This window comes from Bombina bombina, chromosome 6 (genome assembly GCF_027579735.1).
Source record: "Bombina bombina isolate aBomBom1 chromosome 6, aBomBom1.pri, whole genome shotgun sequence".
In the NCBI taxonomy this organism is placed as follows: Eukaryota; Metazoa; Chordata; class Amphibia; order Anura; family Bombinatoridae; genus Bombina; species Bombina bombina.
Window position 1 is genome coordinate 1,012,790,904 of NC_069504.1, and position 14,386 is coordinate 1,012,805,289.

General features: G+C 37.5%; 1 protein-coding gene across 1 annotated transcript in view; it reads left to right on the forward strand.

Annotated features, from left to right (window-relative positions):
* ANO2 (anoctamin 2) overlaps window positions 1-14,386 on the forward strand; it is an 850,080-nt gene that overhangs the window by 137,601 nt on the left and 698,093 nt on the right. The window contains exons 5-6 of the mRNA XM_053718733.1: window positions 6,923-7,077; window positions 11,465-11,519. Of these exons, the coding sequence (XP_053574708.1) occupies window positions 6,923-7,077; window positions 11,465-11,519 (210 nt within the window). The remainder of the gene's footprint in view (window positions 1-6,922; window positions 7,078-11,464; window positions 11,520-14,386) is intronic.

Consider the following 14,386-nt stretch of genomic DNA (forward strand, 5'->3'; position numbering starts at 1 on the left):
CTTCTATCTTCATCCATCCGGCGCGGAGCAGCTCCGTCTTCAAGACATCCGACGTGGAGCATCCTCTTCTTCTGACGACTAAAACAGAATGAAGGTACCTTTAAGTGACGTCATCCAAGATGGCATCCCTTAGATTCCGATTGGCTGATAGAATTCTATCAGCCAATCGGAATTAAAGTAGAAAAAATCCTATTGGCTGATGCAATCAACCAATAGGATTGAAGTTCAATCCTATTGGCTGATCCAATCAGCCAATAGAATGCAAGCTCAATCCTATTGACTGATTGGATTAGCCAATAGGATTGAACGGCAGATTAGGGGTTAAAAATTGTATTATAGTGTTTGCGATGCGGGAGGGCCTCGGTTTAGGGGTTAATGGGTAGTTTATGGGTGTTAATGTACTTTTTAGCACTTTAGTTATGAGTTTTATGCTACTGACTTTTAAATGCATTAGGACTCTTGACAGGGCAGGGTGTAACACTCACTTTTTGGCCTCCCAGGACAGACTCGTAATACCGGCGCTATGGAAGTCCCATAGAAAAAAGACTTTACGAAGTTCACATAAGTCGTTTTGCGGTAAGACCAAAGAAGTGTGTGGTGACCCTAAACTGTCAAGACACGTAATACCAGCGGGCGTAAAAAAGCAGCGTTAGGACCTCTTAACGCTGCTTTTTTACCCTAACGCACAACTCGTAATCTAGGCATGTGTAAACACAGCCAGCAGAATAAGAGAGGGAAGCATTTGAATGCATATATCCATTTAATCTTGTGGCTAAACTTGAGTCACTGACTTCCACAACAGAGAACACATGTAGTGTATCTGAAATGCTACAAACATATATTTATAGCTTTGATTTTATAAATACTATTTTTAAAATAGTGCATTGGATACATTTTAGTGGGCTTTAGAATCCAAACACATGGATACTTCGTTTTGTTGGCAGACAGAGATGTGCAGATTTTGCAAGATAGATTTCTTTTAAATGTCGAAGGCCTAGATTTGGAGTTCGGCGGTAGCCGTCAAAACCAGCGTTAGAGGCTCCTAACGCTGGTTTTGGCCGCCCGCTGGTATTTGGAGTCAGTGATTAAAGGGTCTAACACTCACTTTTCAGCCGCGACTTTTCCATACCGCAGATCCCCCTACGCCATTTGCGTAGCCTATCTTTTCAATGGGATCTTTCTAACGCTGGTATTTAGAGTCGTTTCTGAAGTGAGCGTTAGAGCTCTAACGACAAAATTCCAGCCGCCTGAAAATAGCAGGAGTTAAGAGCTTTCTGGCTAACGCCGGTTTATAAAGCTCTTAACTACTGTACCCTAAAGTACACTAACACCCATAAACTACCTATGTACCCCTAAACCGAGGCCCCCCCACATCGCCGACACTCGATTAAAATTTTTAACCCCTAATCTGCCGACCGCCACCTACGTTATATTTATGTACCCCTAATCTGCTGCCCCTAACCCCGCCGACCCCTGTATTATATTTATTAACCCCTAACCTGCCCCCCACAACGTCGCCGCCAGCTACTTAAAATAATTAACCCCTAATCTTCCGACCGCAAAGCGCCGCCACCTACGTTATCCCTATGTACCCCTAATCTGCTACCCCTAACACCGCCGACCCCTATATTATATTTATTAACCCCTAATCTGCCCCCCACAACGTCGCCGACACCTGCCTACACTTATTAACTCCTAATCTGCCGAGCGGACCTGAGCGCTACTATAATAAAGTTATTAACCCCTAACCCGCCTCACTAACCCTATCATAAATAGTATTAACCCCTAATCTGCCCTCCCTAACATCGCCGACACCTAACTTCAATTATTAACCCCTAATCTGACGACCGGAGCTCATCGCTATTCTAATAAATGGATTAACCCCTAAAGCTAAGTCTAACCCTAACACTAACACCCCCCTAAGTTAAATATAATTTACATCTAACGAAATAAATTAACTCTTATTAAATAACTTATTCCTATTTAAAGCTAAATACTTACCTGTAAAATAAATCCTAATATAGCTACAATATAAATTATAATTATATTATAGCTATTTTAGGATTAATATTTATTTTACAGGCAACTTTGTAATTATTTTAACCAGGTACAATAGCTATTAAATAGTTAAGAACTATTTAATAGTTACCTAGTTAAAATAATAACAAATTTACCTGTAAAATAAATCCTAAACTAAGTTATAATTAAACCTAACACTACCCTATCAATAAAATAATTAAATAAACTACCTACCATTACCTACAATTAACCTAACACTACACTATCAATAAATTAATTAAACACAATTCCTACAAATAAATACAATTAAATAAACTAGCTAAAGTACAAAAAATAAAAAAGAACTAAGTTACAGAAAATAAAAAAATATTTACAAACATAAGAAAAATATTACAACAATTTTAAACTAATTACACCTACTCTAAGCCCCCTAATAAAATAACAAAGCCCCCCAAAATAAAAAATTCCCTACCCTATTCTAAATTAAAAAAGTTACAAGCTCTTTTACCTTACCAGCCCTGAACAGGGCCCTTTGCGGGGCATGCCCCAAGAATTTCAGCTCTTTTGCCTGTTAAAAAAAACATACAATACCCCCCCCCCCCCCAACATTACAACCCACCACCCACATACCCCTAATCTAACCCAAACCCCCCTTAAATAAACCTAACACTAATCCCCTGAAGATCTTCCTACCTTGTCTTCACCATCCAGGTATCACCGATCCGTCCTGGCTCCAAGATCTTCATCCAACCCAAGCGGGGGTTGGCGATCCATAATCCGGTCCAGAAGAGGCTCCAAAGTCTTCCTCCTATCCGGCAAGAAGAGGACATCCGGACCGGCAAACATCTTCTCCAAGCGGCATCTTCGATCTTCTTCCATCCGGAGCGAAGCGGCAGGATCCTGAAGACCTCCAGCGCGGAACATCCATCCGGACCGACGACTGAACGACGAATGACTGTTCCTTTAAGGGACGTCATCCAAGATGGCGTCCCTCGAATTCCGATTGGCTGATAGGATTCTATCAGCCAATCGGAATTAAGGTAGGAATTTTCTGATTGGCTGATGGAATCAGCCAATCAAAATCTAGTTCAATCCGATTGGCCGATCCAATCAGCCAATCAGATTGAGCTCGCATTCTATTGGTTGATCGGAACAGCCAATAGAATGCGAGCTCAATCTGATTGGCTGATTGGATCAGCCAATCGGATTGAACTTGATTCTGATTGGCTGATTCCATCAGCCAATCAGAAAATTCCTACCTTAATTCCGATTGGCTGATAGAATCCTATCAGCCAATCGGAATTCGAGGGACGCCATCTTGGATGACGTCCCTTAAAGGAACCGTCATTCGTCGGGAGACAACGGAAGAAGAGGATGGATCCGCGTCGCCTGCTTCAAGATGGACCCGCTCCGCACCGGATGGAAGAAGATTGAAGATGCCGCTTGGAGAAGATGTTTGCCGGTCCGGATGTCCTCTTCTTGCCGGATAGGAGGAAGACTTTGGAGCCTCTTCTGGACCGGATTATGGATCGCCAACCCCCGCTTGGGTTGGATGAAGATCTTGGAGCCAGGACGGATCGGTGATACCTGGATGGTGAAGACAAGGTAGGAAGATCTTCAGGGGATTAGTGTTAGGTTTATTTAAGGGGGGTTTGGGTTAGATTAGGGGTATGTGGGTGGTTGGTTGTAATGTTGGGGGGGGGGGGTATTGTATGTTTTTTTTTACAGGCAAAAGAGCTGAAATTCTTGGGGCATGCCCCGCAAAGGGCCCTGTTCAGGGCTGGTAAGGTAAAAGAGCTTGTAACTTTTTTAATTTAGAATAGGGTAGGGAATTTTTTTATTTTGGGGGGCTTTGTTATTTTATTAGGGGGCTTAGAGTAGGTGTAATTAGTTTAAAATTGTTGTAATATTTTTCTTATGTTTGTAAATATTTTTTTATTTTCTGTAACTTAGTTCTTTTTTATTTTTTGTACTTTAGCTAGTTTATTTAATTGTATTTATTTGTAGGAATTGTGTTTAATTAATTTATTGATAGTGTAGTGTTAGGTTAATTGTAGGTAATTGTAACATAGTAACATAGTAGATAAGGTTGAAAAAAGACTGAAGTCCATCGAGTTCAACCTATACAAATCTAAAATACTTACAAAAAGCTCCAGTTAAGCTTAAATAACCCCATTAAAATGTGACCCATTTAATACTAGCAATCATATCCATGAATTTTGTTTATATACAGAAATTTATCCAGACTATTTTTAAATGTATCTATGGTATTGGCATTCACTACCTCCTTTGGTAATGAGTTCCACAATTTTATTGCTCTTACAGTGAAAAAACGTTTCCGTTGCAGGAGATTAAATCTCCTTTCCTCATACCTTAAATTATGACCTCTTGTCAGAACCAATTTTCTTGGAATAAAAAGAGCTTCTGCCATCTCTGTATATGGGCCTTGAATATATTTATATAAAGTAATCATGTCACCTCTCAAGCGCCTTTTTTCTAAAGAGAACAGACCCAGTTTGGCTAGCCTCTCCTCATAGGTTAATTTCTCCAATCCCCTTATTAGCTTTGTGGCCCTTCTCTGAACTTTTTCTAGTTCTGCAATATGTTTTTTAGCAATCGGTCCCCAGAACTGCACTCCAAACTCAAGGTGAGGTCTTACCAGGGCTTTATATAATGACAGAATTATGCTTTCCTCCCTTGAATCAATGCCTCTTTTAATACATGCTAGTATCTTATTAGCCTTTGAAGCCGCTGCCCTGCATTGTGCACTCATCTTTAGCTTGTTATCTATTACTACTCCCAAATCCCTTTCCTCCTGTGTTTGGCTAAGTCTTGTCCCATTTAAAAAATACATAGCCTGCTTATTTTTACTTCCAAAATGTAGAACCTTACATTTTTCCGTATTAAATCTCATTTTCCATTCACTTGCCCATAGTTCAAATTTTAGCAAATCCCTTTGCAAAGAGAGTTCATCCTGCTCTGACCTAATGACCTTACTTAACTTAGTATCATCTGCAAAAATAGAGATGTCGCTATTTAATCCTTGCTCCAAGTCATTTATAAAAATATTAAAAAGAACAGGGCCCAGTACTGATCCCTGGGGGACGCCACTGATTACCTTTGTCCAATCTGAGTATGATCCATTTACTGCTACTCGTTGCTCCCTATCTTTTATCCAGTTATTTATCCATGAGCTAACATTTTCAGCTATTCCCAGTCCCTTAATTTTGTGCATTAATCTCTCATGTGGCACTGTATCAAATGCCTTTGCAAAATCTAAGTATATCACATCAACTGATTCCCCTTTATCTATATTTTTACTTACTTCCTCGTAGAATCTAATTAGATTAGTTTGACATGATCTATTTCTCCTAAAGCCATGCTGATTAGAACTCATAATCTTGTTTACACGAATATGCTCATCAATATAATCCCTTATAATCCCTTCAAATATCTTCCCCACTATTGATGTCAGACTAACTGGTCTATAGCTTCCTGGATCATCCCTGCTTCCCTTTTTGTAGGTAGTTTATTTAATTATTTTATTGATAGGGTAGTGTTAGGTTTAATTATAACTTAGGTTAGGATTTATTTTACAGGTAAATTTGTTATTATTTTAACTAGGTAACTATTAAATAGTTCTTAACTATTTAATAGCTATTGTACCTGGTTAAAATAATTACAAAGTTGCCTGTAAAATAAATATTAATCCTAAAATAGCTATAATATAATTATAATTTATATTGTAGCTATATTAGGATTTATTTTACAGGTAAGTATTTAGCTTTAAATAGGAATAATTTATTCAATGAGAGTTAATTTATTACATTATATTTAACTTAGGGGGGTGTTAGTGTTAGGGTTAGACTTAGCTTTAGGGGTTAATACATTTATTAGAATAGCGGTGAGCTCCGATCGGAAGATTAGGGGTTAATAATTGAAGTTAGGTGTCGGCGATGTTAGGGAGGGCAGATTAGGGGTTAATACTATTTATGATAGGGTTAGTGAGGCGGATTAGGGGTTAATAACTTTATTATAGTAGCGCTCAGGTCCGCTCGGCAGATTAGGGGTTAATAAGTGTAGGCAGGTGTCGGCGACGTTGTGGGGGGCAGGTTAGGGGTTAATAAATATAATATAGGGGTCGGCGGTGTTAGGGGTAGCAGATTAGGGGTACATAGGGATAACGTAGGTTGCGGCGGTTTACGGAGCGGCAGATTAGGGGTTAAAAAAAATATGCAGGGTTCAGCGATAGCGGGGGCGGCAGATTAGGGGTTAATAAGTGTAAGGTTAGGGGTGTTTAGACTCGGGGTACATGTTAGAGTGTTAGGTTTAGACGTAGGAAGTGTTTCCCCATAGGAAACAATGGGGCTGCGTTAGGAGCTGAACGCTGCTTTTTTGCAGGTGTTAGGTTTTTTTACAGCTCAAACAGCCCCATTGTTTCCTATGGGAGAATCGTGCACGAGCACGTTTTTGAGGCCGGCCGCGTCCGTAAGCAACTCTGGTATCGAGAGTTGCATTTGCGGTAAAAATGCTCTACGCTCCTTTTTTGGAGCCTAACGCAGCATTTGTTTGAACTCTCGATACCAGAGTTAATTTTATGGTGCGGCCAGAAAAAAGCCCGCGGAGCGTTAACAGACCTTTTACCGCCGAACTCCAAATCTAGGCCTAAGAAACTTAGTAATAATCAAATCCAATGTTTTTTTTTGGGGTATTATTCAGATGCCTACCACCTATCAGGCACCGAATAGGAATTAATACTTGACTTGGATTTTAATAGGCTGTGAATTATTTACCAAATATTTAGCTATTATATGTTGCAGCAAGCAGCATTGTATGTTTTTTCAAGGAATTGTGTTTTATGATATCTTACATCATATTTATGTTTATTTTTATGTTTTTTTAGATGTATGAAGTTAAGCAAGGAAATGGCATCATGGTGAAAATGTATGCAATATGGAACAAATTTACAAAGCCTTTACAGCCCAATGTGCCACAACAACGTGAAAATACAAAGTCAAAACATTTATCATATCCTTTTTCAAGAGAAAAAATGCATTTGTGAGTAATTATTATTATTATTAAAAAAATTTTAAACAAACTTTGCATGATAATGTCATCCAGTTGATACAAAAAATAAAGTGGTTTTAACTAGCATAAAACAAGTGACATGGATTTAAAGGGATATGAAACCCAAAAAAAGTATTTTGTGATTCAGACACATCATACAATTTAAAAAAAGTTTCCAATTTACCTCTATTATCAAATTTGCTTCGTTTCCATGGTTTTCTTTTTTGAAAAGGTAAAAATGAAAAATGGAGCAGAAAGAGATAGGGCACACACTACTCTAAGTGTAGAAGTTGAATAGGTTGCAAATAAGTGCATGATAAAAAACACTTAAAATGTGTCTATGTTTAAAAGCATATAAAAGCCAATAGAAGTTTAAATCCACAGATTCACCTGTCCCACCGGGTACCTCTGTTCTGTGATCAATCCGATGCCAACACTACGGTAACCAGTGGGGGTCAAAAAAAGATACCTTCGTAGGTGTCTGGAGCACTACATTGCAGGATGTCATCTAGTTCTCTTGCAAAAGGATAACATTCTTGCAAAACTACTGCCAATTAGTGATCCAGATATGTGCACTCTCCTGAGCTTATGTTCCCGCTTTTCAACAAAATATACCAAGAGAATGAAGAAAATTTTATAATAGAAGTAAATTATAAAGTTCTTTAAAATCGCATTAATTGGGGCCGAATTATCAAGCTCCGAACGGAGCTTGATGCCCCTGTTTCCGCGCGAGCCTTCAGGCTTGCCGGAAACAGCAGTTATAAAGCAGCAGTCTAAAGACCGCTGCTCCATAACTTGTCCGTCTGCTCGGAGGCTGCAGACATCAACCGCCCGATCCTATACGATCAGGCTGATTGACACCCCCTGCTAGCTCGGAGGCTGTAGACATCAACCGCCCGATCCTATACGATCAGGCTGATTGACACCCCCTGCTAGCTCGGAGGCTGCAGACATCAACCGCCCGATCCTATACGATCAGGCTGATTGACACCCCCTGCTAGCTCGGAGGCTGTAGACATCAACCGCCCGATCCTATACGATCAGGCTGATTGACACCCCCTGCTAGCGGCCAATTCACAAGAACTGCTTGTGCAATGATAAATGCCGACAGACAGTAAAACGTATCATGTCCATACGCACTTTAATAAATAGGCCCTTATGTCTGAATCATAAAAGAACAAATGTGGATTTCATGTCCCTTTAAATAATTGTATTAAGCTCATAGAAACGTATGTTATGCAAGTAACTGCTGCGTGTTCCAGAACTTGTAGAATGACAAAAGTAATTGCACATTATGCACATGGCACATACTGTGAAGAATGTATTATTAGAAAACTGTCACAGGGAACAAGGTACTGTAAAGGCTCCAGTGTTAAAACTGCTGCAAATTACTCAGTTTTAAATGATACCACATGGTGCCTTGATAATGTGTTAAACACATGTGGGTTTTACAAATTTCTGACTTGAGAGATTTTTATGTTTAAAAAAACACAGGAGTGCAAGAAGAATATACTAAAGTGAAGTATTAAAGTAAAACTCCTTTTAGTTCTTAGAAATAGATTTAATTATAGAATAATACCTCAAACAACATGGAGTATGAATATGGCATGATGTAAAGGACCTGTAGACAGCTCTATAATTGGATCATGTTAGATCACATGACTCAGGCAGGGGTAGCATTTGCACACGCAGAACATTTATTTTGTCAAACAGTATTTTTAAGAGAAATTATTCTCATTTGGGGTTCTTCAATTTGGTATCAGCATGCTCTGCTCAACTTTAATATTTGAGACTGCTGACTATGGTTGGGAATAGAATGTAGTAAATGAAGATTGGGGTTGTGGCATAATTTTATACTAGAACCCAGGTAAAACGATGGTTTAGATTTAATAAAACTAGTATGTGAAACTAGTATCTTGATAAAAAAAAAGCTCTTCACAACAATGCAGAAGTCAATAAAAATAAATTGTACTTACCCTTTATACAGCAGGGAGCTAAAAATCAATTACCATTATGATCAATAGAGCCTCATTTATCTCATAAAAGTTGCGCCATGGGCTAAGTCTTTGCCTACCCTGGTTTCACTTTGAAACCTTAATATTTGTCTTGAAGCGTAAGCTGTGGGAGGGGCATTAGGTTAGAGGTTCTAAACTTTGAAAAACCTTCTTTACAAGGGACATTGGAGAGCTCTGTATATCTAAACATCCACCAATTACTGGCCAATCCTCCAGCGGTTAGATACTAGATTACAAGTGGTACGTTAACTGTTGTGCGCAATTAATATCAGGTTTTTGGGTGTCTAAATTAACACATGGATTACAAGTTGAAAGTAAACGCGATCACGAGAGCACAGTCGCATTCTACGTTTGACAGGTTAGAATGTTAGAGTGATTGAAATACTTCCGTAAAGGGTAATGCGATAAAAAAAGTTGCATTAAACACAACATAAATATATTGTAACTTAACAGTTACACTCATATAAACACTATCTGATAAAAATTAGTCATATAAATATTTAAAAAGTTATATGGGTTCAAATGTATATGGTATTTGACAAGGTGTTTCACTGCAAAGGGCTATAATATATATATATATATATATATATATATATATATATATATATATATATATATATATATATATATATATATATATATATATATATATGTGTGTATCTATGTTTATATATATATATATATATATATATATATATATATGTGTGTGTGTTTGTGTGTATATATATATATATATATAAATAAATATATATTTATATATATTTATGTGTGTGTACATATGTATTTATGTGTGTTATTGTATATATGCTGTACATATTTCACATTCCAATGTTCTTCTAGTTACAGAACAATGTATTTTTTGTTGTAAATACATATTCCTATATAAAGCTGTATATACCTATGCATGTATATCTATTCCTATTGGAATTTCTATTTTACATTAACCTTCTTTTATATATATATATATATATATATATATATATATATATATATATATATATATATATATATATATGTATAAAATATATAAAATATTTATTTTTTATAATAAAAAATATTTGTGAAGAGAACATTGGAATTTAAAATATGCTTAACGTGCTTCATGTTTTGTTATTTAGGTCTAACATGGGATTGCTAACCTCCAATGTGCATTATTGAAATATTGAATATAAAATATGAAAAAATATTAATAATAATTATTAAAAACTATTAACAATATTGTAAAATATATACACACACATATATATATGTTATATCGATTATTTACAATTAACGCGCATTGAGGTTAGCAATTCTTCATGTGAGCTAACCTGAAGCACGTTACGCATATTTTACATTTCAATGTTCTTCACATAAAAAAATGTTACTATTTAATTTTAAATATATATTTTTAATATCTCATAATGTTAATGTAAAATAGATATCTATATGAATAACTCCTGTCAGGTTTTTTTTTCTTCGGTGCTCTCCTTTGACTACTATGATGAGAATACATAACGTGGTTGTGATATTGTGAAGTTAGGGTATGTCTGGTTTCATTTGTGTGCAAATTGTTTTCCTTTCAACTAACGGTGTGCGCAAAAAGATTGGGTCTAGCAAAGTTTACACTCCAGCGAAAACGCTTAAAGGGACAGTGTAGTCAAAATTAAACTTTCATGATTCAGATAGGGCATGAAAATTTAAACAACTTTCCAATTGACTTTTATCATTAAATTTGCTTTGTTCCCTTGGTGGTATTTTTCAAAAGCTAAACCTAGGTAGGCTCAAACTGATTTCTAGACTGTGGAAAATCGCCTCTTAGCTCAGAGCATTTTGAAAGTTTTTCACAGTTAGACAGTACTAGTTCATGTGTGTCATATAGATAACATTATGCTCACTCCCGTGTAGTTATTTAGGAGTCTGCACTGATTGGCTAAACTGCATGTCTGTCAAAAGCACTGAGATAAGGGGGGAGTCTGCAGAGGCTTAGATACAAGGTAATCACAGAGGTAAAATATGGGTAATAAAGGGATTATGTATTTTTTTAAACAATAAAAATTCTGGTGTAGACTGTCCCTTTAATAAATAAAGCATATTTGATAAAAAATATGATAAACTGGCAAAAAATAACTTATAAGCAGATAATTTAATAAAACCTAATCTAATTAGGGTCCTATTGAATTGTACGTGGTCCATGCTGCGTTAAACAATCTAACTATATAAGTTAATTTTCTAATTCAATATAATAAAAAAAGTTTCTTATTTGTCAAAGTTGAAAAATATAAGTAATTAATAGAACTATATTTGTTTTCCTAAAAAAGAAATGTAAGAAACTTGAAACCCATATGGAAATTAATTCATAATTTTTTCTCTATATTTTTTAGGTACAACATTAAAGACAAGGATACATTCTTTGACAATGCAACGCGCAGTCGAATAGTAAGTTTGCATAGTGAATATCTTAATGTTGTATGTTGAAACAGGTCACATACTTCTCTCACCAACGTATAGATAATTGTTTTATATAACAGAGAGATGCAACCAGATGCTTTAAGCTACACACTAGTGTCACAAGAGCATGTTTATATTTGTACAAAAATGTGCATATTTATTTTTCTAATTCTTGTGCAGATTTGTTTTTACCTTTTCCCACAACCTTGCACATACAGAGGTTGATAGTAGGAGGAGCATAGTTGACAGTGGGTGGAGCATACTGAACAATAGGAGGAGCATTATTGACTGTGGGTGGAGCACAGTTAACAGTAGATGGAGCATGTTTGTCAGGCTCTTCACCCCTGTCCACCTAGTATCGCCTCCATGCATTTATCATTGCACACCAAGGGGTCGATTTATCAATGTCTGTTCGACATGATATGCTGTAGTGTATCATGTCCGACAGACATTGCTGAATGCCGACAGCATGCGCTGTCGGCATTTATCATTGCATAAGCAGTTCTGCAATCAAGCGCTAGCAGGGGGTGTCAATCAACCCGATTGTATAGGATCGGTGCCTGAAGGCTCGTGCGGAAACAGGGGCATCAGGGACCCCCAAGGCTAGTGTGGAACATTGCCCCCTGCTACCGCACAGCCAATTGAGCACGAGCAGGGGCAGTCAATCTCATTGGTCCAAAAAGTCTGGGGGATTGATATATGCCACATAACAGGTGGCAAAGTTCGCTCATGCAAGTCTGCAGCTGGATTCAATGATAAATCTGGCATATAGTGACTATTAACTTTTTTGCTGTCCAAGTCTATGAGGTATATTTATTAATGTGCGAGCGGGCATGATACAATGTAGAGTATCATGTCCGCTGAACATCAATAAATGCCAAAAGCATACGCTGTAGGCATTTATCATTCTTGTGAACTGCTGGTGCAATGCCGCCCCATGCAGATTTGCGGCGAATCGGCTGCTAGCAGGGGTGTCAATCAATCTGATCATATTCGATCGGGATGATTTCTGTCTGCTGCCTCAGAGCAGGCAGACAAGTTATGCAGCTGCGGTCTTTACGAAGCTTGATAAATCGGCCCCTAAATGTGGTCTTCATAAAGGGACATTACAGACAAAATTAAATGCAAATCAGTGCATTTAAATTTTAAATTGAAGCATATATATAATGCACTTGCACTGCTAATGCTAAAAGCAATCACTGTATTCAGTGAAAGCTTTTACTGGACATGTGAATATGAAGCATCAGCAAGAGTTTGTATAAAATAAATTGAGTTATCCTTCCCAACACAACTCACAGCAGACATATTGTTTAAAATGCTGACTCATGAAACATTTTTAGGAAACAAAAAAGTAATTTTGTCTGGAATGTCCCTCTGGATTTGGAAGCCTTGGAGAGAAAACACTGTCCAGTCACTAAATTAGCAAATATGAAAAATTATATAAGAAGAACTCTAAATACATGAACATTATGTAAATAATATTATTACTAGTACTAATACACAACTACAAGTGTCTAGCTCTATAGTAATCCTTAGCATCACTAAAGTTCTGTATGTGTTACTGTAACTGATTTGCTCAAATAACTCCAAATATTCGGCTAGATTACGAGTTTTGCGTTAGAGGCTATGCGGTGCTAACGAGCAGTTTTCTCTCACCGCTCACTTACCTGCAGCGCTGGTATTACAGGTTTTACAGGTATTACAGGTTTTTACAAACCCGTCGTTAAAAGACAAGAAGTAAGCGTTGAGCAAAATGTTGCTCCTTACCGCACTCCAATACCAGCGCTGCTTAAGTCAGCGGTGAGCTGGTCGTACGTGCTCGTGCACAATTTCCCCATAGGAATCAACGGGGAGTGCCAGCTGAGAAAAAGTCTAACACCTGCAAAAAAGCAGCGTAAAACTCACTTATGAACCCCTAATCTGCTGCCCCCAACATCGCCGCCACCTACATTATATTTATTAACCCCTAATCTGCCACCCCCAATGTCGCCTCCACCTACCTACACTTATTAACCCCTAATCTGCCGATCCAACGTCGTCACCACTATAATAAACATATTAACCCCTAAACCGCCAAACACTCCCATCTCGCAAAAATAAGTTAAAAATTATTAACCCCTAATCTGCCGTCCCTAACATCACTGCCACCTACCTACATTTATTAACCCATAATCTGCCTCCCCCAACGTCGCCGCCACTATACTAAATGTATTAACCCCTAAACCTAGTCTAACCCTAACCCTAACACCCCCTAACTTAAATATAATTTAAATAAATCTAAATAAAATTACTATCATTAACTACATTATTCCTATTTAAAACTAAATACTTACCTATAAAATAAACCCTAAGCTAGCTACAATCAGGGATAGGCAAGGTGTCCGTACACGGACACTGGTGTCCGTGACTAGCCCTTGCAGTGTCCGCCACAACCTTAGTATATGTTTTGATTGAATAATAGGAATAAAAAAAAATATGTAGTGTAAATAAAGTTAGTGGTTTGTCAATAGACTGCTAGCGATTATTGGGTTATAAGTTATGAAATAATTAAAGCCTAAGTGAAATACTGGATGTGTATCTGCATCTGTATAATAACACCCAGCTCTATACAAAGACACAGTAGTGACACTGGCACATGCGTATATCCAGACAAGGGTTGGTTATAGGGTCAGTGGTATCTGCATCAGTATAATAACACCCAGCGCTATATAATGACACAATAGTGACACTGGCACATGGGTATAGCCACAGGAGGGCTGGTTATAGGGTCAGTGGTATCTGCATCAGTATAATAACACCCAGCGCTATATAATGACACAATAGTGACACTGGCACATGGGTATAGCCCGAGGAGG